The following is a 27,323-nucleotide window of genomic DNA, read 5'->3' on the forward strand; positions in this document are numbered from 1 at the left end:
CAGCGTATTAATACAACACAAACCGGAACTACAATATCCAATAAACATAAACATGTTTATAATTAAGTTTAACGACTGATTATTTTGTCTACATTATTGGTTATAAAAAAAATATGCAATTTGCGCATTACGTAAATTTCCCATGTACTATTTTGTTTGCCAAAAAGCACACGACCATGTTTCGGCTGTTCCAACGACTGACAAAAAATCTGCTGACTGTCGGTAAGGCGAGAATTATGAATTTTAAATATGAATCATAGCATTTATAAAATCTAAAAAAAAAGTAAAAGGAATGTAAATATAAACGTTGAACTGATTTTGTATGGTAAATGTTTGCTTGCAAAGCTCTGGCATTCAAATAGATCATAAATACCATACAAAAACAGTTCACTGCTTAAAAATTTAATATACTTCATATATTACTATAACATTTTTATTCGTTTGTTGCCTATTGAACTCGTCAACCTTTTGTTGCGATTCTTCAGAGAAATTAACCAGGGGTTGTTTTTATCTGGACGGGGCTAGGGTTTACTGTTATACTAACGGTCGTAAATCACATTTCTCTAGAGCTACATTTGCCGAGTGATTGACACCATGTCTCATAACAGAAGATTCTGTATGATAAGTCAATATGTAATCGGACTACGTGTACGGCTTAACATAAGTAAAATGTTCATACTGCCTAATTAAGCATTGTGTGATAAGCGTAAACAAATTCCATTCACAGACTAATTTTCGAGATATTTATTACAATCTTATAACTTGAATGAACAACAATATCAAGATACAGTATCGACATTTTGTGTTTTAATAAGTAACGACAGGCCCATCATAGATGTTTTTAAATCAATTTTTTTTACACATTTGACCTGTGACATTGAAAGTAAGTCAAAGCTGTTCATTTGAACAAAGTTGGTACAGCCCTTCATCACAGTATTATGATCTTTTGGTTATTACAACCAGTCGATTAAGGAGTTTAACACAATTTACCCCTGCAATCTACCATGCCCATTATAATTATGTCAATCCAATAAATTAACCGTTTCAATCGGGTTCGCACAAATGAAAATTCCAGTATACTGGAAATGCTAGAATTAGGCAATATTTCGGATATTTAATGAAAACGACCACAAAAGCAGTATGTTCTGAACCAGGACAATGCAAGTAATACATGTAGGTTAGAGCGAAGGTTGATGACCAAACCGGACTTCCGATGTCGATTTAAATGAATGGTCAACGGACACATGCAGCGTACCTCACAGATTTTACAATACATAACTTAACCACAAATGATCAACAACTGCATGAATAATAATATCTCGTAAAAAAAACCCGTTTGTTTCACACAAAGGTTCAGCAGGTAACAAACTAATGTATTTGGAATTCTCATGGAAAGAAATATATCAACAACATATTCACTTTTATAATAAATGCCTTGAAATATTAATTCTAGGATTAAGTGTGTTCAGAAATAAACGAAAATAAAACGAAAACTAATGATTTAATAAATGAGCATCGTCAGAAGTGCAGATTCAAATCTGACAGCAATCAAAGTGACCTGGAGGCTACGGGATAGCCGACTGTAATTACTGAGCCACGAGCTACACCAGGGAGGTACGTACATTGTACCAGCATACTCGGTCAAATACTAATTACAACAAAACATAAATATGTTGTAAAATTATTTTAATAGGAAAGGGACAAATAAATAACAAAAATGATGGTTTCACATTCATTCGTATGGTACATAAATGAAACGTTCACTTTTCACACGTGTTAAAAACGTAAATTTTATATAATTCAAATATCAATAATGACAAACACTTCATTTAAATCTTCGTGAATTTGCATGTTTGAATATGTGATGGCCTTCACTTCTGTGCCCTGGAAGTAAGAAATATGACATTATAAGTTTATCAAAGATTTGATGGTTTTAATCTCAACAGATATTGAAGTTCACATTTTATGACTACAATGTACATGTTTACACTCAATCCACGACACTCATGTGTACTGTAACGCAGTGTTTTATACAATATTAATATCCTATATTTACTAATCTTTTCCATTGTCTATTAACAGTGTAATCCACGACACTCATGTGTACTGTAACGCAGTGTTTTATACAATATTAATATCCTATATTTACTCATGTTTTCCATTGTCTATAAACAGTGTTATAATATATAGCATGTGTTCTTTTCCAATTTATTTTGAAAGAAACCGAAATGTATATTACCTAAAAAAGGGTCAGACGAAGTATTTTACCTCCTGCCTTACTCAGTCCATTAGAAATATAAAGACTATTTTTCAGTGGAGGACTGAGGAAGGTCAGGAACCTGATAATTTTTAAGGACTGGTTTTTCTCGGTATCAAATCTCAAGTTCATTAATGAACAGTACAGCATGTAATTCATTAATCTTAATACCATTCAGTTAATTTCCAATGCAGCTTAGTTACATTTTAACCACAACATTTTATTAAAGATGCTATATCACCAACATCAAATATACTGCTTGTCACACACACACATACAGATACATGTAATAAACAAAAGAAAATAAGACCAAATGATTATTGGTTCCAAAAAAGGCCGAAAGTTACACAACAAATAAATAGGCATTATCATTTGTAAATTTTAAACTTGATAGAAAAATGAGAAGCTCAAACGTTTGGAGGATTATAAAACTGTTACGTACATAACTTTTAGAGGATGGTTGAAAGTGTAAGGTACAATGTACATTACTTTTTGAGGATGGTGAAAGTATTGATTATATAACTTTTGGGGGATCGTGCACGTGAGAGTGTTAAATGTAGTTTGGAGGTTGTTGAATGTGTCAAGTATATAAATTTTTGAGGATGGTGAAAATGTAAGGTATATAACTTTGGAGGATGGTGAACATATTAATTACATGAATATTACTTTTGGAGGATCGTGAAAGCATTAAATGTACATTTTGGAGGATTGTAAAAGTGTAAAGAATACAGCTTTTGGAGGATGGTGAAAGTGAAAAGTATATAACTTTTGGAGAATCATAAAAGTGTTAAGTATACAACTTTCGATGTTGTATAAAATATACAATAACACAATCTATGATGTAATCATAATTACATTTTGTCAGGGATGTAGTATCATTAACATAAACGTGTGTGGTTGTTCGTGATTTTTAATCTTATTGATTTGATATATACAGAACTACGCACCTGAGGGTGTTTACCAATGACAAATTCTTCACCATACCTAAAATAAAACAAATAATTGTGAGCTCTGCTCAATTCAAAATTCATCCCTTTTATCAAAATGCATCAACATATCATAGATCCAGAATATAAGTATGTGTTTAATTTGCCTCCATCAATTAATATTCAATACGGATTACTCATTTACATAAAAATGTTACATAAATACGAAATATTGCTTTAACTTAGTCATCCTCGATACTCCAGGGGGATACCTTCACTTTTGCTCTCTGCGTCCTTGGAAAATGTCATGACAAAATCTAATGGCCGGTCACTGCTAACATAAAAAGACTAGTTTGATTTTGCCATGGCATATCCCAGGGGTGCAGATGGAGCATTGAAGTGACCCTTGAAGTTAATCATAATGAACTTAAAGTCACAGTCTATAGAGAGTGAACAGTTGACATTTATACTGAAGCTGGCTATCACTAATACAGGAAGAACTAGAGCTGTCACTTAGGGGGTGACAAGTATACCCCCCGCTTTTCCATGATTGCATGGTTTGGATACTTTGTATAGCTGCCTATTTATGGTACTATAACCAAATCAAACATGTTCTATGTTTAGGTAAGAACTAAGTGAATGCATAGCCGAACAAAATTTTGCTCGTTTTTAAAGAAAAAGAAGCATAACTCTATTAGAACTGGTAATTCGGCAAAATATTTGCATAAAGTTAAGCCTCATAGGGTCCTCTAACTACATACCAAATTTTAGTAAAATCCATTGAAAACAAAGCAAATGCATAGCCGGACAAGCTAGTAACCATTTTTTACATAAAGGGGCATAACTCTGTAATAAGGGGTTTTTCGGAAGAAGCCGTTACTGGAGACACAACTTCATGCCATCCTTCAACTCTGTATAAAGTTTCAAGAAAATCCATCAAAAACTAAGTAAATACATAGCCAGACAAAATTTGACACATTTTGTATGAAAAAGGAGCATAACTCTGTTAAAAAGGGCTAAAGTGGCATAATTTGTTTAAAAGGACTACTTGGGGAAAATCACACCACCATATGGTCTTTTAACTATTCACTAATTTTGTGAAAACTGAGGAAATGCATGACTGGACAAAATTATAACCATTTTTCAACTAAAGGGGCATTTAACTATGTAAAAAGCATTTTTTCGGAAAAAGCATTTACTGGAGGCACAAGTGCATGCAGTCCTTCAAATGTGTAAAACGTTTCAAGAAAATACATTGAAAACAAAGCAAATGCATAGCCGGACAAGCTAGTAACCATTTTTTACATAAAGGGGCATAACTCTGTAAAAAGGATTTTTTCGGAAGAAGCCGTTACTGGAGACACAACTTCATGCCATCCTTCAACTCTGTATAAAGTTTCAAGAAAATCCATCAAAAACTAAGTGAATACATAGCCGGACAAAATTATGACACATTTTGTATGAAAAAGGGGCATAACTCTGTTAAAAAGGGCTAAATCGCAAAATCACTGCATGGGGCACAAGTTCATATGGTCTTTTAACTATATACCAAATTAGTGAATCCGTAAAGAAATGAGCGAATGCATAGCCGGACAAATTTTGTGACAGACGGACGGACAAGGTGATTCCAGTTTCTAGTATCCGGGGGGGGGGGGGGGGTTATAATAAATGCCATTAGGACAGTTACCACAACAGTTTAAACATCTGGTTCTATAACTGCATGTACGTTTTATGAATGGTAGGTCAGCTAAAGAAATATACTGATAAGGACACTGCGGAGGACTGGACACTAGTAACTCTAGATCTATTCCTGTGCTGGTACAGTGCTGGGAGGGCTCTCTTGACCCTGGCCGTCATAAATATATACTGACCGCATGATTGACCTTTCAATAAGTATACTGACCACATGATTGACCTTCCAATAAGTGAATACTTTTCTGTTATCAGTGGAGTTCATCTAATATCACATTCTTTAACATCATTATACTGGTATTATGTTTATGGCCGCCTTTTCTGGATAGTTACAGTAATTATCTGTATCACCTAAATTCACATGGTCTTGGTATGATTTTTTTTTTTTTTGACAAAGTTAGAAACCATTTCATTTGATAAATAAAATATGTTGTAGCATCCATTATATCTTGGCAATAGTATGAGGTTTTCTTGAACATTTCTATATGCTATTTTCACAACAAACGAGCTCCAGTAGGCCTGAATCACTTGTTTTTCCAATTTTCATGTTGACCATAATTTGTTGGTGATGTTTAAGGAAAGGTATATAATATTTATAACAAGGGTGAAATAATTCACTGATGCATTGGTCAATATCAAATGTAGGGATTTACATAAACGCATTGTCCAAGTCAGTTAATGATAGTGAAATACCAACAATTATACCTCCATTACTGTTATTGTTAAGTCAAACATTAAACCCAGTATATGTAGCAATGTGAAGCATGTTGTTGATCTTGTGTAGTATACGTGGTCACACATTTCATATTTCACAATGGTGACTTGGAAAATAGACCAAGGTTATTTATTTGTGTGCTGAATCTTTATAACACTAAATCCATGTTTCCCATTGACAAAATAGTATGCATATAGATCTTCTGGAACTTGAAAAGATGATCATTGAGGTTTTTTAACATATCTAACCCCTGTGACTTTAAAAACAGGTCAAGGTCATTGATATGAGGGAATTTCATATCAGTCCCACTTAGCAGGAACCTAGTGGCCTAGGATCAATACTCAATAGACTTTTAGAACTTGAAAATAAAATTTGCAAATTAATTTTAAATATTTGGCCTCATGTGGCCTTGAACCTACATATGTAGGTCAAGGCCATTTATATGAAAAAACTTAATACCACTCTGTCATAAGAACTTATTGAAAAAAATCAGCTCTTTGTGCCTTCTAGAACCTTCAAGAAAATTCTTGAAGTTTAAACATATTTGACCCATGTGACCTTAAAAAGGTCAAGGTCACTGGTATGAAGGAATTACATAGCTGGTATTTATAGACTGAAGATGAGTGCCCTGGGTCTTTTAGAACCAGAGCAGACGATTCACAAAGACAATTTTATCTGTTTGGCCCCCGTGACCTTGAAAATGAGTCAAGTTCATTTATATGAGAACACAATATATATATAATACCACTATGTCTTAGGTACAATTAGTCTGCTGACAACATATGGGTCTTCTGAAACTTGTCAAAAAAGTTCTTGAAATTTTTAACATTCATTTATTTGACCCTGGTGACCTTGAAAATAGATCAAAGTCATTTCTATGACTTTTTGCCATGTGAGCTAAAAATGACATGCTGACAGACTTCTAGATGGACCCCTGGGGATCAGGTACAATGCATTTTGAAAAGGAGGTAAGAGTTATGACCACGGCAGATGGATAACTTACAAACCTAAAAATTAGTCCCCGGAAAATTTAACTTTATAGAAATCAATGCTCCTTTCTTGCACAAAACTTTCTGTTAATATTACATTTCTTATAATATAACATTTCATTTGACACTCTGTTTCCTTTCAAATCACATATTCATCTTAATGACATTTTGCTCTAAGAAATAAACAACAAACCACAAACTATTCTTATAGACAGTTGAAATCATTCAACACTTACCCTTTAGATTTGATTTTGAAGTTTTCTTTGTCAAATTCGGTTATCACAATTTTCTGCAGAACAAAAAAAAAAAAAAAAACAAATTAGAATACTGACAAATCACAAACATCGTCAGACACTCACTGTCAACTGCACTTTGCTACATTATGCTAATCACCAGGGCCCAGTTGTTCAAAAGGTGATTAGGCTAATCACAGCTCAACAACAATATTAAAATCCTGATATAATAATTTTGGTAAAACAAACTTCATGAAACAAATTTCATGAAACTATAACACTTGTAAGTCTCTTTATACCTGCTTATTTTGAAGAATATAAGCACATAGGATTTGAAGTAAAGGAGAAATTAGATTTTCACTAATCAAGTGATGAGGCTAATCACCTTTTGAACAACTAGGCCAAGGTGATATCCGACAATGGTCACAAAGGGTCTTGCAATGTGTGTACCTCTCACCTGATCTAAGGCTGTAAGTGTTATATTGAAATAATTACACATTACAGAACTCAAGACACTGTGATCAAAATGATTTTCTATTTATAGCAAGAGTGACATTGGCATTTGACATGCATGTCTGAAAGGCAATCCTACGCAAGGAATTTTTCTTTGAGCAGTCGGGATAAAACCAGAGTAATCATTTCTTCAGAAGGTAAATATAAGCCCGAGTGTAATCTGACCAGAAGCCAAAAAATGGACAGCTGGATAGGTTACTGAAAGGTACCACATCTCATTATGTGGTGCCCACAAGTACCACACCTCATGATGTGGTGCCAACAGGTACCAAATCTCATTATGTGGTGCCCACAAGTACCACATCTCATTATGTGGTGTCAACAGGTACCACATCTCATTATGTGGTGCCCACAAGTACAACATCTCAAAACGTGGTGCCCACAGGTACCACATCTCATTATGTGGTGCCCACAAGTACCACACCACATGTGGTGTCTACAGGTACCACATCTCATTATGTGGTGCCCACAAGTACCACATCTCATTATGTGGTGCCAACAGGTACCACATCTCATTATGTGGTGCCCACAAGTACCACATCTCATGATGTGGTGTCCACAGGTACCACATCTCATGATATACTCCATGTAAGATAGCATACAAGGATGACATAACTACAATACATATATGGTAGAACACATACCGGTATACTGTATGACTAAAATACATACTGTATATGGTAGTACATATACCGGTATACTGTATAAACGCAGGTGGCAGCAACCATATTCTATGGGAAACACCTTGGTCTAATTTCTGGTTATTAAAGTTGTTAAATTTTAAACACCATTGATTATGACTTCTGTTACCTTGAAAATACATTAAGGTCATTCATTTCAATATCAACACCTCAGATAGGTAGACATTCATCCCAGCACATCACTGGCCAAATGTCATCACATCACTCTAAGCCTTTTTGAGATTTCAGAAGAATTTTATGGTTTTAAACAAGTTTAACAACAGACAACAAAAGGTCATTCATTTTAACAAACTTGTTTAGCTCTTTACCTCAGCATGCTACAGACCCAATATCAGGTCTCTGCACCTCTTGCTTATTGAGAAATTGTTTAAAGTCATTAAATTAAAGATATTATACACACAACATACTTAAACTCTGTGTCCTTAATTATACGTAGTTCAAAGTCATTAATTTGAACAAACCTGGTAGCCCTTCACTCAAGCATGATATATACAGGCCTAGCTTATAAAAGCCTCTTGGCCCCTTAGCTATATATTGAGAAGAAGCTTTTTTTAGAATATTTCACAAATTCAGACCTTGAATGTAAGTCAAGGCCATTCATTTGAACAAACTTGGTAGCCCTTCACCCCAGGATGCTACAGGCCTCATATCAAGTCTCTGTTCCCTTAGCTATTGAGAAGTATTTTAAGAATACTTGAACAAACTTGGTGCACTTCACTCCGGAATGCTAAATACCAGTTCTCTCTGAACCCCATTACTATTGAGAAGAAGTTGTTTGATTGAAGAAAAGGACAAAAGATAGACGACGGATGCTGCATCATGTAAGTGCACTTGGCCCTTCAAGCCAGGTGGGCTAAATAGGAAAGAAGAGTGTAGTGATAGTGAGTTGCCGGGGTAACTGTCCAAAACATGCATATCTATAACATATTTAAATAACTTTGTGTTTGCTAATTAATCTCTATAGTTTTTAATACACTGTATATTCAGTCTCTATATACTGTATTTACACTGTTTGCTTATGAATGTTTGCCAAACAATCTCTACAGTTTTCAATATGCTGTATGTTTGTATAATATAAACATTTGTAAGAGAGTATGTTGGTATAGTTAATCTCTAATGTAACATTTCTAAATACACTGTATGTGTGATAATTAATCTATATAGATCTAAAAAGTGTATGTCTGATAATTAATCTATATAGATTTAAATTAAATACACTATATATCTGATAATTAATCTATATAGATTTATATACACTGCTTTTCTGCTAATAAAACTCAGGCTTTTCTGTTTATCTTCCAGGGATATAACTTAACATGTGCAAGTTTGGTACAGATTCTATTTTTAGATTATTACATACTTTATTTATGAATTGTTGATATAACCGAGTACTTTTGATGGAAATCTAAAGATAAACCCATAGGGGATGATGAAGTTTAACTTGATAATTTTTTAAAGTTTTATATTTGTAAACTTAAACATAGAGAGGCTTTAAGATTGCCATGGGGAACCATAACGCGAAAATAATCCTCGTCAGTCTCATGATTTACATAACGCGAAAATAATCCCCGACTGTATCATGATTTACATAACGCGAAAATAATCCCCGACTGTATCATGATTTACATACCCTTGGTATGAAGAATGGTTCTGCACAAAACACAAACAACCACTCGTCCAGGAAGTGAAACATGAGCTGTTGCATGTCCTCACCTAAATAAAAAATATAGTAATAAGGCAAAAAAATAGATAAACAGAGATGAGAAAAGGCAGGAGGAGTTATTATACTTTTATCCATTACATACAAAAAATGTAGATGAAACTGTCAACATTTAATACCAAAAAAAATCTTTTTCGAAGGAATGACAGTGTTTCTGTTGTAACAGGAGAGGAGAAAATGTAGCGGCTAGACCGGGGTTCGAACCCGGGACCTCCGAACACTTGCCAGATGCTCTACCAATTGAGCTACCTGGTCACCGATGATCGACCCAGTCCAGTCCTGCTACACTGTGATAATTAGAGAGTTATTAGTTCACTTGTGTAAGTGGAGTATTGACTTTCATTAACAATTCACCCTTGTGCCATTTGATAAAACTTCCTTACTGTTGAAATACCATTTACATGTTATAAAGATGTTGTTCAAATAAATTGTTGACTAAAACTTATTTGCTTTCAGAAACAGGATTCAGCAGTGGGAGGGGAGATAACTTCAGTGGATATTAGCTATAGACTATTATTCTGTACTGGAAAGATTTTATATATACATATATATATTGTCATATATATGAATAAGTCTTCTTTATGTAGCCAGTATATTGCAGTTGTCATTTCTTTCACTGTCAAAAAGCCTTCCCCAGGAAGAAATTTACCAAATGATTCCTGATGTTACCCTTGGTACTGATTTTTATAGAATGGACATTTTCTCTCTCTGGTTTTGTTAAGGGAGAAATTATAAGGCAGCCGATACACCATGTCCTCTCTTTAAATTAAAACAACAATTCTATAATTCATTTTATACACAAAATATACTGTAGTCTTGTTTTACAATGTAACAGAGTGCATGATAAAGTATTATAATCTGTTGTCATGTACCCAAACATCGCCATGACAACCTTCTCAACAGCTTCTTTCAAGTTGTCATCCACTTAGACAATAGAATAGTTAAGTTACCTTTCACATAAACCACATTTAAAAGTTTTAAATAGTTTCACAATAATTCAAGCAGAATTTAATTTACTTCAATGCCTACACTAGGGATCAATCCTCTAATTACCCAGTGTTCGAAAGTAAAGGTGGTCCGATGGCCCGAGACTAAAGAAAACCTGGTCGGTCTATGTAAAATGTCTAAGTGTTGGCCCGATTGGCTATGTAAAGTTTCGAGTCCTGACATACATTACAATTCATGTAAACAACATTCCAATATTTTCTGACAAACGATCATATGAAATCAGAACTTACAGTTGAGGTGTTTTCACTGAGAACAGTACATTATTGGCTTCAAACATTTGAGTGAGTATGAACTGGATGATGCAAGCGTTTGCGTGACACAGTTATGCTATTTCAACAATATGTATTTGACTTGGGCTATGGGACTCCAATTTTCTGTAGACCAATTGTCTAAGGAATTTTCAGATATACTTTCATACAATGATTACCACTGACTAACTAGTGTTGCACTCAACTAATCAAGTAAAAGGTTGGAACAAGGCATGAATGTGGCTAGTATTTACCACGGTAACATCTATATAAATCATACTTCGTTCAGTTTGTTTGTTTGCTTTGTTTATTGCTCCAGTCATTTAAAGGCGGGGAATCCTTGTACTAGCCAATGACTACCTCATTGAGGAACATATGGGAGGCCTGTCACATCCCGTCCAGGGTAAAGTGTTTTACCCAAGGACACAACCACGACTACACAGATAGGCCCATTTTCTCAGCTTCCCATGAAACACTACCCTACACGGGTTGGGGATTGCACCACTCAGAGATTGAATACATATAGCTTCCAAAAGGGCCAACAAAAGCTGATACAATTTAATTATTTCGCAATTATCGTAAAATAAAACCAAATTCCCAGATTTCGTTAACTACATTATTTACCTTCTGCTTCTGTTTCCTGTACTTCTGTCATTTCCACCGTATTGTAATCTGTTGTCATGTACCCAAACATCGCCGTGGCAACTTGCTCAAAAGCTTCCTTCAAGTTATCACCCCCTTAGACAATAGTTAAGTTAATTTTCAAGTACCTGGTACATATGTATGTCAATATTTCAAAATTTTAAATACATGTATATGTACTTCCCAATAAAACAGAATTCAACATTTTCTGAACTACAGATAAAAATTACACATTGTAACAAAATCATTTGATCTGCATATTCTAAAGAATATCTTCCCTTCAAAGCCCCATATATACAATACATTTTGTATTTCCCCCTTAAAAGCCCTAGTATGTAGCACAATAGATTCCCTTCAAAACCTCAGAGGTATGATATCTTCCCTATTCATTAGATGACTTCTAAGATAATGATTTTTTTGATTTTTTGATATTTGCTGTTTTTTCTTCTTTTTTTTTCAAAATGCAAAGTTTTATAATTAAAATATGAAAATACCCCAGTTTCAACTTGATGCAAAACACATTTTACTATAGTGTTTTTACCAGAGTTATGTTTTATATCATGCAAATTAGCAGACATATTACTGTCCATTCCTCAGAGTCTGACAAGTGTTTGATACTCAGTGATGATGCAGTGATAATCTATAAAAGGATACAGGCATGTAACCTGAAATACAAAGTACATATTATACATTATAACCGATAATTGTTGTCATAAAGGTGGTCACCACTTACATCACACAATATCAGAAAACTATCAATTTTACACATAAATTAAGATTATTTTTGTTTAGGTAAGATAAGGATTTCATAAATAGTTGTGTTACATTTTAATTAGCTTCAAGATAATGCATAATGTTATTTTTAATAGAAAAATTGTCATCTGATTGAGCGTCAGACCACCTTCAAAAATCGTTTCCATCAATACTATCCCATACAGATGTTGCACAATGAATGAGTCTTTGTCAAAATTCCTGATGGATTATAATTATATTCATTTGGTGATAATTTAAGAAACTGATATTTAAAACAAAAGAATGATTATTTTCAGTTAAAGTTCACTTTCAAAAGCAATTAGACTTCGAAATTCATCTCAAAGTACATTGACTTACTGTACATCTGCAGTATGGTCAAGGTCTGAAAAGCAAGTTATAAATTGAGATTAAAATCATATGAAAAATCAAATGAATTGCCATATGAACATGAAATTCTGTGGGAATTATTTTGTAAGATCTACTAATCATATAAGTATGCTTGATAGCAACACTTGGCAAAAACATCTTACCAAGCTAAGTGCATCTTCTAAAATGACTAAAATTCAGTAACATTCCTTCCAGTTCCATATTTCTCTCAATTTCTATTATTTTGCACAAAATATAAACTAATGACATTGTTATTAATCTGGAGACATTATATTGTTCCGGCAGAACGATTTACCCAAAAACACCCAAAAACTACCCAAAAACATCTCACAACATCAACACATTACCAGGGATCGACACTAACGGTAGACCGGAGGACCGAGGCCCCTAAAAAACAATGTCGGTCTTCTCGATCCTATTTTTTGGAGGACCGACGGTCCTCTTAATCTCAGAACCATTTGTTATCCCGCGGATCACAAAATCCACCAAAAAAACCTGAAATCGTGTGCGAAATGTTCATGCTGAGTTTATTTCTTGACCACGACCGTCGTCGGTAGAACGATGACCTAAACAATCCTGTAGGAAGTATTTCCGGTTGAAGTCAGGTGCGTATTATCATTGCTGATAACTGTTTAAAGTCTGAATCATTTTTACGTTTGTAATAAGGGCCCGTGTAATTATATATATATATAAGTCAGTACGCTTCAAGCGTTTGAATAACAGTCTGTATCATTTGTACGTTTGTAATAAGGGCCCGTGTAAGTCAGTACGCTTCAAGCGTTTGAATAACAGTCTGTATCATTTGTACGTTTGTAATAAGGGCTCGTGCAAATCAGTACGTTTCAAGCATTTGAGTAATTATTCAGAAATCGGAGACCCCAAGGGAATGTTCAGTTTTTCAGCGGACAGATGGGCATGAGGTCATCCCAGTTTCCCTTGATTTGCATGAGGACCAAGCTGAGCATGAGGGGGAGGAAGAGGTAGATGAGGAAGATCTTCAGGAAGGGGCAACATTCACGCCAGATTCCCAGTCTGATGATGAGGATGAGGATCTCTCCAGGAGAGACCTTCTTGCTCTCCAGCAAAAGTCATACAGACTTTTCATTGAAAACTTAAGAAACTAGTTGAATATGGAATAACAAATACAAAAACTGAAATGAGCATTGTTTTAGTTGTTGTTTTTTTAAATTCTTTTCCTTTCAGCATATTTCCTCAAGCAATGATCAAGTATGATGGACCACCAAACATAATTTACTATGCAAACCATGTTAACTGCAAAAAATATCTTTAAAAATATCTCAAATACAAAAGCTCCAAAATACACCAAAAATGGCCTAGAATGCACCACAGAGCATCTAGAAAAAAAAAAATTCCGGGGGGGGGGGGGGGCATACCCCCCTAGAAACTTACGGCTTGCGCCTTCGGCGCTCGCTGTTCGGGCTCCACAAAATTACATAGGGCCCCTTGAATATTTTTTTTAGGAGCCCTGCGGGCTCCTCTACCATTTCAGTTAGTGTCAAACCCTGATTACATAAAAACGTCATTAGAAAATTATATGTATATATTAACATATCGAATACAGTTATTGATACCTTCTTTTGTTGACTTATCGGCGAGTAGGGTTTTGACGGCGAGGGAGATAACTCTGTATTGTGATCTTGACCGATATCTACATACTAAAATAATTATGAGTAACTATATATATGTGTGCCAATTCATTGGTAATTCACCCATGTCATAATTGTTGTAGCATACTATATATTATACTGAATAAACATTATATCAACTGGATACGTATATTTCTTTGTGTTAACATATACATATTAATTTCTAACAGTGTTTCCATGTAATGTGTTGATGTTGTGAGATGTTTTTGGATGTGTTTGGGGTGTTTTTGGGTAAATCGTTCGACCCTATTGTTCTGACATGGTGTCAGGGCCACAGGAAACTCAGGCTATTACTTTCATTGACTATATATCTGATGTCAGGGCCAGAGGAAACTTATGGGCTATTACTTTCATTGACCATATATCTATTTTAGTAATATGCATCCAGCAAAAATATATTTGTTAGGAGCCAGTTCCTAAATATTGGACCTTATAACATACTATCGCCCTAATAAATCACATGCATTGTATCAACACTGATATGCCTATGATTTCTTTTCAGTGACATCCATGTACATGTAAATGAAACACATACCCAGGCCCTCTGTTCATACTAAGATAAACTGAGGGTGGTGTCATTTTTACTGAATGCTGACATGTAACTGGCCCTCTATAATGAAATCCTCAATCCTCATGTCTCCGACTCAGGGGTTTCAGATTTTTGGGAGAGAACAATATTTCAAATATAAGTTTTAACAAGCGTTTTTTTCATCCTCTATTAAAACCTTTCGGCCTCTCAGCTGACGAGTGGCTGGTCATACGTTTCAATTGTGTTATAATAATCAAAATTGGAATGACACAGGAGATTTGCAAGTTTAAGTTCACCATCAGTCATGGGAGGTTTATGTAAAATGTTATATTTACCGGGGTAATTAGTAATTTTGAGAATATATTTATGAAGCTCTATTCTGTACATTCTACCAGTGCTTAGAGAATGGACACAATTTTATGTTCTCCAATGTCAAAATTAATCATATGTAAAATATTAGGGGTTTATTCGCCAGTCTAGGCCTGATTGCCGTCATAGTAAAATTACCAAAATGGACTTGAAATCAATATTTTTAAGAGAATGATCTATGACTTGAATATTTCATAAAAATAATGTAATACATCGTTTATTCACTTCATTCAGATCTTCAGACACCACATAATTTGTGAAGTCATATATAGAAATATATGAACCATTTTGTTATTGATTTATAGTTCACACAAGTAAGCACTAGATGTAAGCAGTAAGTATATGTACCGCTATCTACTGGCATGACTTTGAGTACAGTAAACTACACTCGCTTTGTGGATATTGACAGGATAACATATATTTACATACTAATTCAATTTTAGAATTGTAACTGAAATCTTGTAACAGCATGGCACAAATAGTCATCTGAACATGTGTTGTATATTGAAAAATTATTTAGGTAAATATTAACTCATTTGCTTGACTTTTAGAATTGTAACTGAAATCTTGTAAGAGCATGGCACAAATAGTCATCTGAACATGTGTTGTATATTGAAAAATTATTTAGGTAAATATTAACTCATTTGCTTGACTTCAATTTTCAATTTATTGATTACTGTGTTTGAAGTATGGTGTAGCGAGAATTTCAAGTCTTGATCATGACTTGATGAACGTTCTAAATTAACAAATTATCAAAATGAATTTGTTTGAAAAATAACACAAGTTCCACAGCAATATTATATAGAGAATCGATCACACTTTTTCAGAAGTTATAAAACTACAAATAACAATTAATGGCTGAATGTCAAATTAAGTGAATATCACAAGTCTTTTTGCATTGATTTTTAGATAATCCGGATTTCCGTTTTCCGTCTTTGAAAAAAAATTATGTAGGCGTATTGCATAGTAAACGTAGCCATGTGTACATATGTAACAGCTGATTTCAATCAGATTGACTTAACATGAACTTAACACCGTCTCAGTAGTTCGTCACAATCGAAAATTGGATCGTGAATTCGGTATTTTGCAAATTCTTTCAAAATACTTCCAGTTAAAGGAAAAAAAATGCATATGGTCTCTATACACACACCAAAGATTAATAGATCCTATATTGGGTCCATTCTCTCGTAAAAATATCGATTTGGGTCCACTATCGGCCATTTCGGTAATTCAACTCTATCGACAATCGGGCCGCGATTCGCAAATGAAAAATCAATTTAAAATTCGTAAACCTCTAATATTTTACATATGATACAATTAGGCATTGAAAAACATACATGTGAGTCAATTCTCTGAAAATAATGCCAATTTATATTATAATTAAGCCCCATTTTTCTTCGTTTCGGTATTTCCAAGTCTGCTTCACCTGTGGTCCGTTTCAGTAAATATTCTCGACTTTGCCGAAATAAAAACAAGCTATATAATTGTTCATTTTAAACATGACAACTGCCGACCACACGTATCTAAAAGTGTTATTGTTGATATCATCTGAATATTGCCGTAGTTATCTGTCACTTCGATTGCAAACCCATTGCCAAAGTCATGGAAGAATCGACCAATCAAATTGGTTTAACGTTTGATTTCCGTAATCTTGCAGTTACCTCCCTTACAACAGTAAATACGTTCCAAGTATCGCCAACAACAACCAGTTCCGTGCACATGACAAGATATTATCATTTGCATTTGATTTATTGGTCGTTTTCGTCAAAGGAAAATGGAATATGGAAATCGATGACAATGTTAACGCTATGACCAGTCACCCTGACCACAAATGCCACCTAGTATCTACCTTTCTCGCAAACATGTACAGTAACCTATCTTAGTATGATACAATGTATCGTCTCGTATGCCGTTAATTTATTGATATATTTCTTTCTCTAAATTATAGAAATACTCATCTAGTTGATAATGATGTAACATTCTAGAATATATATATTACACATTTAAGTAAATCGCGGACATATTTGCAGACCTATGCTATAATGTCAGCCGTTTTGGAATGAACACGGAAGAGCAAAACTTTCTAAACATCCGGAGACGAATGCGCCTGCGCAATATTTGTTTACATAAATATATTGACCTGGAGTTATTCGCAAAGTTCAGGTTCATTTAGGGCAAATTTGTTGCAAATAAACTGGTTTAGGTTTGGGTTTATGGTTTAAACCTAGTTTTCAAAACGGTTTGTAAACTAAAACTGGTTTGCTCTTGAGAAACAAATGCGAAATTCTAGTTTTCAATATGGTGTCTTTGGGAGAAAAAGCTTCAGAGCAGTATTTGAAACGTTAATACCTCCTAAACGCACAAAAATTCCCCGAATCCCAAATTATGTTGAAGACATACTTCCACAATTCAATGCAATGAAAAACACAAGGGAACACTGTCATACCAATGGGAAAACAATTATTAATATTTATAATTTATATTTTATTTGTCCAGTCAAATGACACTACAAGCCATAGCTGGCAAGTTTGGAGTACGTAGCGCACTTCAAGAGCACATTCTGCATGTTGACAACATTCGCCATCTTGTTTTCAGAAACGAAACCTTCCAAACCACAACCGGTGGTGGTTTGAATGGTTTAATAAACTAGTTTAGGTTTATCAGAAACAAATGAATGAACCGGTTTCAGTTTAAATGTGGTTTGAAACTGGTTTACTCAACAAATGGAAAGTTTACAGAACCGGTTCGAAACTAAAACTGGTTTTAGGAGAACAAATTCGCCCTTAGTCTTCACATTTCGTTAGCGTTATGCATTTCTCAAATCGTATGCATCTTGAAAACACCTACTGAATACATTTAAACATTTTCGGTAAAACTACTACATAAAACGAAGATGTTTTTGCAAGTAAATTATTTGAAGCGTAAGGCAATGGGGGCAGCCATATTTCATTGAAACAGACAGTAGATGGCGTATTGGTGAATGTGGTTACCAAATATGGTCATATTTCTCAGTCCAGTTCTTGATGGCAATAACCGAACATTAATGTTCGTTTAAAAATAAAAAATATAACTCTTTCAGGACCACTGTGCACTCCCCACCCCACTACATGTATATACACCCCGCCTCGTAATTGTCAACACTGACAGAGGGGACGCTCTACAAGAGAAGAATAGGCCTTACTGCCTACTATACATACACAGGTCCTTGTGGACATGATTATGATGTTTTTAATTAAAATGTTACGTTATAGACGAGTAAATTATTGTATAACCATCGCATGCTTATTTTTTTTTTTTTTTTAATATATATATCATACCTTGACCTTATAAAACATATTATGCCCTCCACAAGTACCTGTGACTACATACACTAAGGTAGCAGTGTACAGTAAAAATGCCAAATTCTGAAAAATATGGCACATGCTTTAGATATGTAAACATTGCCAGTTAACCTTACATATAACCTCTAATAAAGTATATATATTTGAAATCTGTACAACATTTGCAATTTTAATAGAGCTCTGAAGGATAAGTAAACTGATATTTTCTGTGATTTTTAGAGCTGTGAATACCATGGTAACAGCTTAAAAAATTCTCAAAAATTGCAAAATATTATGATATTTGACCCAAAACGGCACAATTCTCTACACAATTTTTTTTCTGAAACCTATTTAAAATTAAATATCTCTATCCCAAAGACAGAATTAATCTTGTTTGGACATATGTTGTAAATTAAGTTTTTCCGCTATCTTACCTTTTCTGTGGGCTTCCATTTTGCGCTGTAGGCGAAACTAAATTTCCTGTGTAAACACACGTTCGGAAAATCCGGATATTTAAAATCCGGAACCAATTTATTGATTTTTGTTTTAATAAATGTGAAGCCTGTATGTACTACTTCATACTGGATATACCAATTATAGTGTACATTTATTTTTTCATTTTTTATACATATCATAATACAGGAGTTATTTGCTTAACAAAAAAATTGCCCATGGCCAGGCTGTCTTACTGTGGTGTGCTACCTTATACATCACTTTTGTTAATTCTAATTTTACTAAAAACCCCATGAATGTCTAGAATATGTTCCGACGAACAAAATGACATATCGGGTTACTGTGTATCTTTAATAGTCACCGAGTATTGCTGATTTCCCTGAGAGGTGTAGTTTGACAACTTTTTCTCTCAATCCAGTAATAAGGGGAGGTAATTTTAAAGATGAAAACTCCCATAATTCTGTATATCTCTTGAATAAAGTTGTGTTTTGAGTTGAATGTGGCACTTTGAGTCTCTGTGCATGTAATCAAGCAAAAAATACTATACAACTATCAAATTTAGCCTTGTAATATGACGTCATAGTTACCATGACGTCATCAGTAACTATGACGTCATCAGATGGTATCTATGACGTCATAAATACTCAATGGTGTCATAATAAATAACCAAATTCCTTTCCAAACCTCAGCTTAGCAACACATGCAATATTCTAACTGATAAATCATGACATGACATCCAAGATTTCAAAATGTCATGCCTATGACATCACAGTCATCTGTTTCCACCCCGGTAATTCAGATATGTACCAATGATCATATGAAAGTGTCCGCTGATCCCATTTTATGCGGAAAATGCTATTTTTTCTGCTTTACCGAAGGAAGTGACAATAATTGACAATATTGTATCAACCGTACACTCCATCAATTGAAATTACATGCTTACCAATGTATAAATAAATTGAAAATAATGGTTTCACCAAATATTTCAAAAAATAACACTTACTGTAATAGTTTCCATGGATACGGGGTAATAAATCAGGTAAAACAAACCAGAATTCAGTCTATATGGTTTGTTAGATACCCAATAAGTTATTTTGGGTTTGTTATAAAACATAGAATATCTTTTCAATTTACACTGACTCATTAACATTATGCTTAATTAACCCACCCTTAAAATGGGTAAATATGCGAGTTACCTCCCTTGATTCCTCTAATATGACAAGCCTGATAATAAACAAGTTTTAAATTGTTTTTATGCATTTTTGAGCAATAATGAACTAAAATGAAGCTTAATCAAGCATAATTAAGCACAATTTCCAAAAAATAACATTTTTCAGCCCTTATAAGGTAGCAGTGTACAGTAAAAATGCCAAATTCTGAAAAATATGGCACATGCTTTAGATATGTAAACATTGCCAGTTAACCTTACATATAACCTCTAATAAAGTATATATATTTGAAATCTGTACAACATTTGCAATTTTAATAGAGCTCTGAAGGATAAGTAAACTGATATTTTCTGTGATTTTTAGAGCTGTGAATACCATGGTAACAGCTTAAAAAATTCTCAAAAATTGCAAAATATTATGATATTTGACCCAAAACGGCACAATTCTCTACACAATTTTTTTTCTGAAACCTATTTAAAATTAAATATCTCTATCCCAAAGACAGAATTAATCTTGTTTGGACATATGTTGTAAATTAAGTTTTTCCGCTATCTTACCTTTTCTGTGGGCTTCCATTTTGCGCTGTAGGCGAAACTAAATTTCCTGTGTAAACACACGTTCGGAAAATCCGGATATTTAAAATCCGGAACCAATTTATTGATTTTTGTTTTAATAAATGTGAAGCCTGTATGTACTACTTCATACTGGATATACCAATTATAGTGTACATTTATTTTTTCATTTTTTATACATATCATAATACAGGAGTTATTTGCTTAACAAAAAAATTGCCCATGGCCAGGCTGTCTTACTGTGGTGTGCTACCTAACGGGCTCTTTTTCAAGTTGAACTTTGATTTCACCATCAACTGACATAGTGTTATTTTATCCTAACAACTGATTATTCTGTCTATTTTTCGCGTTTCTCGTAAGTCTGATATATTAGAATTATGACTCTCAATAAATAGATAAGTTACTCCGTATTATTCAACTTACATTCATACTTGATTGTTGGTATTTCTTCGTTAAAATGACAAGCACCTGCCATGCTTTCTGTGTTCCGAGGCGATTCCAAAACATTCCAGGTTAATAAGACGCTCTAACTTTATCATTCAATTCAAACATTTTGAACGATTACGTTCGGAGCTCACTTTCTTTATAATGAAAAAATGACCAATCAAGTCTTGGATACCAGACATGTTTCAATATGGCGATGGCGGGTGTTGAATTTTGTAGAGGAGAACAAGAAATGGACGAAAACTACGTGATGCAGTTACAGGTATGATTAATGTGTCAGTTGAAAATGTCGTTTAGTGACTTACTAATTGCAGTCAGAACCAGATTCAAGTGAATTCATTCAACGTAACCAAATCTACAGTAGAACTCTATAGACTGTAGCGAGACCAGCACACGTAATAAGAAAACTGAAAGAATGAGAAAACAGTCTTAGCTTAATAAGATGGACAGGTCATATATACAGAAGTTGACATATAATTAGTTTTATCAGATTACCCTTACAGCGATTCATAGTTTATGTACTACTACTAGTTAAATTATCTAATTGTTATAACATTTTGTTGAAAATAAGGGCACAAAAACATGAATAACGAAACACATATATATGAATAACACATCACATATACACGGTAATGTGTATGCACACTCACACTCACACTCTCACTTAGTCTTTAGTAAAAAATCAAATGGAATAAATAATTCTTCAAAAAAATAATAAAGCCAATATTAATGATAACAGTCCTTAATAACTAATTAAATCTGTTAGTATTACATAGCAGAAATGTCGAGTAACCAAACTTTTTAGTGATGTCGTAATGAAATGTCTATAGCTTATAGTTTGCAGAAAAAGAAAAATTGTTCCGTATTTTCACAAGATGCGCGACAGGAACAAGCTGGATAATTTATCAAGTGATGCAGATCATTGAATTTATCATATTTAAATTTTAAATGATAATTTCTAAAATTATTTCATAATTTACATAATAAGATATAAAGATTTCTTGGATTACTGATGATGAAATCTTCTGAAATGGTTCTGAGAGGTGCTCGTGTTTTGTGAATTTTCATTTTAATAGAACTGATCATGACAGTCTGAGAAGAGCACATAACATCAGGAAAGAAACTATCGGCCTAGGGTTGGAGATGCAGGTTCTAGATTGAGAATATGATAAAAAAAAAAATTTTGATAGATGTTGATTGACTTGTATATCAATATCAAATAATTAAACCATCGGGGTTCAAGTGGTTGATGATTTAGTAAATCAAAACTAGTTTGTTTTAATATTATACATATCCTTAAATTTTGATGTATATATGTCAATCAAATCTGATTGCAAACTATTATGGTATCATGTCCATCCGTCCATCTGACATAATGCAATCTCATACATTTTTGACTGATCTCTTTCATACTTGGTATACTTTAAATTTATTATCATGATATGATCGTTGTGTCTCCCTGAAAATTTTAATTCAACTATTTTTGCAAAAGTTATTCCCCTTTGTTTATTTCAGTATTAATTTTTTTGTTGGAAGATCTACATTTTTCAACCAAATTCTTTGAAACTTGGTAGGCTTGCAATTGATAATCATGATAAGTTGGTGTTTCTCCCGACAAAAAATATTGCTTTAACAATTTTTGCCAAAGTTGATTGCCCTTTTAATGTTTATTTCGGTATTTTTATATATGATCCTATTTTCACAGCCTTTACGAAAAATTACAAATCAGCTGAATCAGATGAAATACTTTTTTTTTAAATGAAACAAAGATATAATGATAACTTCACCCTGTAACTGGCATCTACATTGTCAGAATACACCCACCACATATTTTTGCTGTATTTGACGGTGATGGAAAAAAACAGCTGTATTTTAGAATCTTAATTAGTGTGTGTGTCAATTTGATTGAAAAATGATTTGAATGTTAACTGTTCATTTTTTTTTTCAGGCATTGATTCGAGGATATTTGACAAGGAGAAATCTTCAACTTGTGCGAGATGAATATGAACAGATATTTTCTGAAATTGAAGGAAATGAGAAAATTTTTGTGTGTTGGCCCCTTCACAGTCTATGTTTACCAAAAACACAAAAAGATCGTCCAACAAAGAAAGTATCACATAGGTCATTGGTTTTAGATAATCAGACACAAGTGGAAAAGGATGTTTGTGAACCTGGAGAAGCAGTGTCACCTGTTACACAGGATAACTTTGATCTTTATGTTCAAAAGGAAAAAATTCAAGAAAAATGTACTGCAGAAACTCAAACAAGTTTTATAGAAGACTTTAATCTGAAATTATCTCTTGGTTCTAGTCTTATCTCACAAAAAACTGACACAGGTGATGATCAAGATCACAGGATGCAAGTCCAAGACAATATGTATACATCGAGCAGAGAAGACAGTTTTACAGATCATTCTGGAACTGACGAGGTTCCTGATATTGTCCAGCAGACATTTGATGACTCTAGCATGAAGAATATGCATCCATCATGTGCATATGATGAAAAAAGCAGTCTCCCTCAAAAATCACCAGATTCATCTGGGGGTTTTGAACACTCTGCAAAAACATCAGGAAGCCGTTCAAGCTCTGGAAGATCTCAAATTAAGAGTTCAATGATTAGCTCTGAAAAAACTGAAGTTAGTAGATCGAAAAGGTCAGGGGCTGATTCTGATAGGTCACACACCAGTTCTATTAAATCTAATGAGAAGTCTCACAGGTCAGATGTTGGGTCTTGTCGATCAATGGAAAAAGATGATAGGTCAGAGGTTAAATCTGATAGGTCAAATGTCAGTTCAAGTCGATCAAGTATAAGATCTGATAGATTAGAGATAAAATCGAATAGGTCAAATGTCAGTTCAGGTCGACTAAATGTGAAATCTGGTCAATCAGACAGGTCAAAGCTCAGAGCTGATATGTCAACAGGCAGTAAGTCAGTGGGTCATCCACATATTGATGAGAGAGAACAAAGCCCGGAGTCGATGACACCAAGACGGTACATGCGTGAATCATCAGTCTTAACCAACGCCACCTCAGTGTGGGACAGTTTCTCTTCCACAACAGGTAAAATTTTTGCATGTACCGGTATGTATTCATGTAGAAAGATTTGTTGTATTTGTATGTATGTTTACTACAATAGAAAATACTCATGATAGCTGCTGCATGCATCTATGATCTATATCACACTGAAACCTTTGAAACTAGCTGTCACTTGAAGATCAAGTTCCCCAGGTTGATATTGTAGCCCAAGTTCAAAAAGGTGTTCTCAGGTTTTCAGTGTTAAAATTAACTAAACTTGACTTACCACTGTGTAAACAGCTTGTCTATCCAATGTCAAACCTGGCCTGTGGGTTTCAATTACAGATTGTTATAAGCTTTAATTTATTAAAGATTTTTTTATTGCCCAGAGTTATTCAGCTGCCTTGAAATTCAAGTTTAAAAAGTTCTACCCAAAAAATTGCCAACAACAATTTTTTGGGAAAATGAGATTTAAAAAAGTACCTGTGCATTATACACAAGTGCACATCTACAACTTAAATTTTACGATATTCACCAGGTATATTTTGTTAAAAAATTATCTGAACATGATTTATTCATGGTAGTGATTAATGAAACTAAAGGTCTTCATATATCTTACAGTTGGTAATATTTGTGAGGGATTTAATTTCGCTATGTTCGTGATCATTGAATATAGTCTGAAAATAAATACCCTGTGAATATTATTATTACATGCAAATGTATGGAAAAAGTTACTGCATGATGTTTACAAGCTGAATTTTAATACAGTACCTACAAAGTAGTTCAGACTTGGACAACAATGAAATATTGGGCCAACTCTACAGCATGTGTGGACATTTTTCCCTGTTATAATTGAATATGTTACACAATAGTGTACGTCTGTATTAACCACAAATGAACAAAATAATAGCATGTTTATCAATCTACGAAAAAAATATCATTAGGTTGTTTAAGAAATGTCACATAAATATTTGTTTTCTTCTTGAGAATTTCTATTTAGTATATTTTAAAAAGAGATATTATCGATTTAATATTAAATTTTAAATATGGTGGATACATGTACATTGTATTGAGGAATTATTGGAATTCTTTCAAGGTTATTAAGTTCATAACTAATTCATAATTGTATATATCAGTTGCAATATGCCTTTTTTTTTCTGTGACATATCTTGAGGTCAAAGGTCAAATTAGTGCAATTTGTTTTCATTAAAATTGATTCCCTCTTTAGCACTACCACTCCTACTGTTAAATTTAAAGTATTTTGTTTGTATCAACCAACGCAGGATAAAAAGTGAAAATTATATTGGAGATGAGAGCTTTTGAATTATATCGCATGTCTTCTTATATTTCAGGTTATACTCCCTCCACCAAACTGGAGACTATTACAGATGATCCAGACTCCTTGATGGAAATGAGAAAAAACGTTGCTATGGAGTTACTCTGGGTTCAACAGGCTATCAGTAGTAGGAAAAATGTAAGTTATGATTGTATGATTGATGGGAGACATGACACGTTTGAGAACCCTTGAGCTCCCTGTTTGAGAATCACAGTTTTTTACCCTAAATTTAGAAATGAATTCAGCAAAAACTTATATGATCCTAATAATCTATTTAAATCCAATTGAGAGTGCAGCTGACAGTTTAAAGGTATGGACTTGTCAAAAGGAGATTGTATGTCACCATATAGAAATGATCACACATGCTCACTTGCTTGATAGCAATCAAATATTTCCAAAATTGATACCTTGCATATATCCATCTTTTCGAAGTTTTTCATTTTAATTATTTTGCTGATAGAAAAAGTCTTTTACAAGAATGAGTAGCTAATAAAATGTATTTGTTTGTTAGAATTATAAGCTAATGGTAATGTTTCTTTCTCCTTTCAGTATTTGAAGATTAAGGGCCAAATGAAGATACCGATGTCCAGTATTTGATGGCAAACTTAGAATTTTTAAATCAAATAAATGAGAAGATGGTGCTGATTATATGTGGGTTGTGAGATTTAAATTAATTGTTGAATTTTATATTTTAAAAGTGCTTCCAATGAAAAATATTTGAGTAGTGAGACATGTGTGCCTTTAAGATATTTTATCACGTATATGAAACTAAATATCCTGTTCTACCACATAAAAAATCTTAAAGCTTTGCCATCATATGGTCAGACACGTGGGTGATAACACAATTGTGATGTCGTAAATAATGTATGACATCATAATACATGAAATGTCACTATTTCATCTGTAAGATATCCTCTATACAAAATGACATTTTATTGCAAACCATTAAATTAAGTTACATAATCATAGAGCAATGTTGATTCAGTTATCAACCAAACTATATAATATATCTTGTATGCTTTATTAGCTGTATTTAAAATATACTTTTCTTTTAAATCACATGATATATTTATATATTTCATAAGATATGTTACAAAAGATATATCTAATAAACTTTAAATAAAATATCTTATAGATTGTATATGATATCATACACGTTAACATCGCTCTATGAAGTCAATAAATAATGACAACTTGGCTTGACATGATATTATGTGAATTTTACCTCTGATCACTGAAAGATATTTTAGAATTATAAGTAATACTCATATCAAATACCTTATATGAAGTCATACACATAACTTAATACACACTTGACATCAATACACAATGTATGTATTGGATTAGTTGAAAGCTACGTAGTAAAACGTATGTGCTTACTGTACATGTAAGTTTGTGTTTTTATCTATAAGAAGTTTATAATGAATAAAATTATAATGACAGTCTTCGTCTTCTCTGATATCTTGATACTGAATGGTTGGTTACTTTCAGGTCTGGCTATTTGATTGGTATTGGGAGGAAAAACTGACCAATCGCTACATCATGATGATTCATTTCATTTTAATGTACCATCATAAGATGGTGGGCTGTTCAAATCACCCTTGGTATGTGGTCGTCTTACTCCCTTCATCCATCATCTGTCTGTCCATAAACAATCGTTGTTATC

At 33.5% G+C, this 27,323-nt stretch overlaps 2 protein-coding genes across 3 annotated transcripts; one reads left to right on the top strand and one right to left on the bottom strand.

The window, feature by feature from the left end:
- Window positions 1-1,669: 1,669 nt before the first annotated feature.
- Window positions 1,670-21,388, bottom strand: LOC117316437 (protein archease-like). Of its 2 annotated transcripts, none has more exons than XM_033871018.1 (8): window positions 21,287-21,388; window positions 12,755-12,779; window positions 12,299-12,309; window positions 11,627-11,740; window positions 9,657-9,739; window positions 6,816-6,868; window positions 3,205-3,241; window positions 1,670-1,884 (listed from the first exon to the last, which is right to left on the bottom strand). In XM_033871018.1, the coding sequence occupies exons 1-8, from the start codon at window positions 21,336-21,338 to the stop codon at window positions 1,801-1,803; spliced, it is 459 nt and encodes a 152-aa protein (XP_033726909.1). In that variant the 5' UTR covers window positions 21,339-21,388; the 3' UTR covers window positions 1,670-1,800. The 2 variants fall into 2 exon arrangements, with proteins under 2 accessions (XP_033726909.1, XP_033726910.1); XM_033871019.1 differs by having other exon boundaries at window positions 12,186-12,309; window positions 21,287-21,363.
- A 61-nt stretch (window positions 21,389-21,449) lies between these two features.
- On the top strand, window positions 21,450-27,102 carry LOC117316436. The gene is made up of 4 exons (XM_033871017.1): window positions 21,450-21,569; window positions 23,256-24,366; window positions 25,674-25,795; window positions 26,207-27,102. The coding sequence occupies exons 1-4, from the start codon at window positions 21,498-21,500 to the stop codon at window positions 26,252-26,254; spliced, it is 1,353 nt and encodes a 450-aa protein (XP_033726908.1). The 5' UTR covers window positions 21,450-21,497; the 3' UTR covers window positions 26,255-27,102.
- The last annotated feature ends 221 nt before the right edge of the window (window positions 27,103-27,323 follow it).

This window comes from Pecten maximus, chromosome 18 (assembly GCF_902652985.1).
Source record: "Pecten maximus chromosome 18, xPecMax1.1, whole genome shotgun sequence".
Taxonomy (NCBI): Eukaryota; Metazoa; Mollusca; class Bivalvia; order Pectinida; family Pectinidae; genus Pecten; species Pecten maximus.

Coding starts and splice junctions, on each gene's coding strand:
- LOC117316436 (XM_033871017.1), top strand. CDS start 21,498: ATGGCGATGGCGGGTGTTGAATTTTGTAGAGGAGAACAAGAAATGGAC. Junction 21,570..23,255: donor ACTACGTGATGCAGTTACAG/GTATGATTAATG, acceptor TTTTTTTTTCAG/GCATTGATTCGAGGATATTT. Junction 24,367..25,673: donor CAGTTTCTCTTCCACAACAG/GTAAAATTTTTG, acceptor CTTATATTTCAG/GTTATACTCCCTCCACCAAA.
- LOC117316437 (XM_033871018.1), bottom strand. CDS start 21,338: ATGGCAGGTGCTTGTCATTTTAACGAAGAAATACCAACAATCAAGTAT. Junction 12,780..21,286: donor ACCAACAATCAAGTATGAAT/GTAAGTTGAATA, acceptor CTTGCTTTTCAG/ACCTTGACCATACTGCAGAT. Junction 1,885..3,204: donor TCATTGGTAAACACCCTCAG/GTGCGTAGTTCT, acceptor TCTTACTTCCAG/GGCACAGAAGTGAAGGCCAT.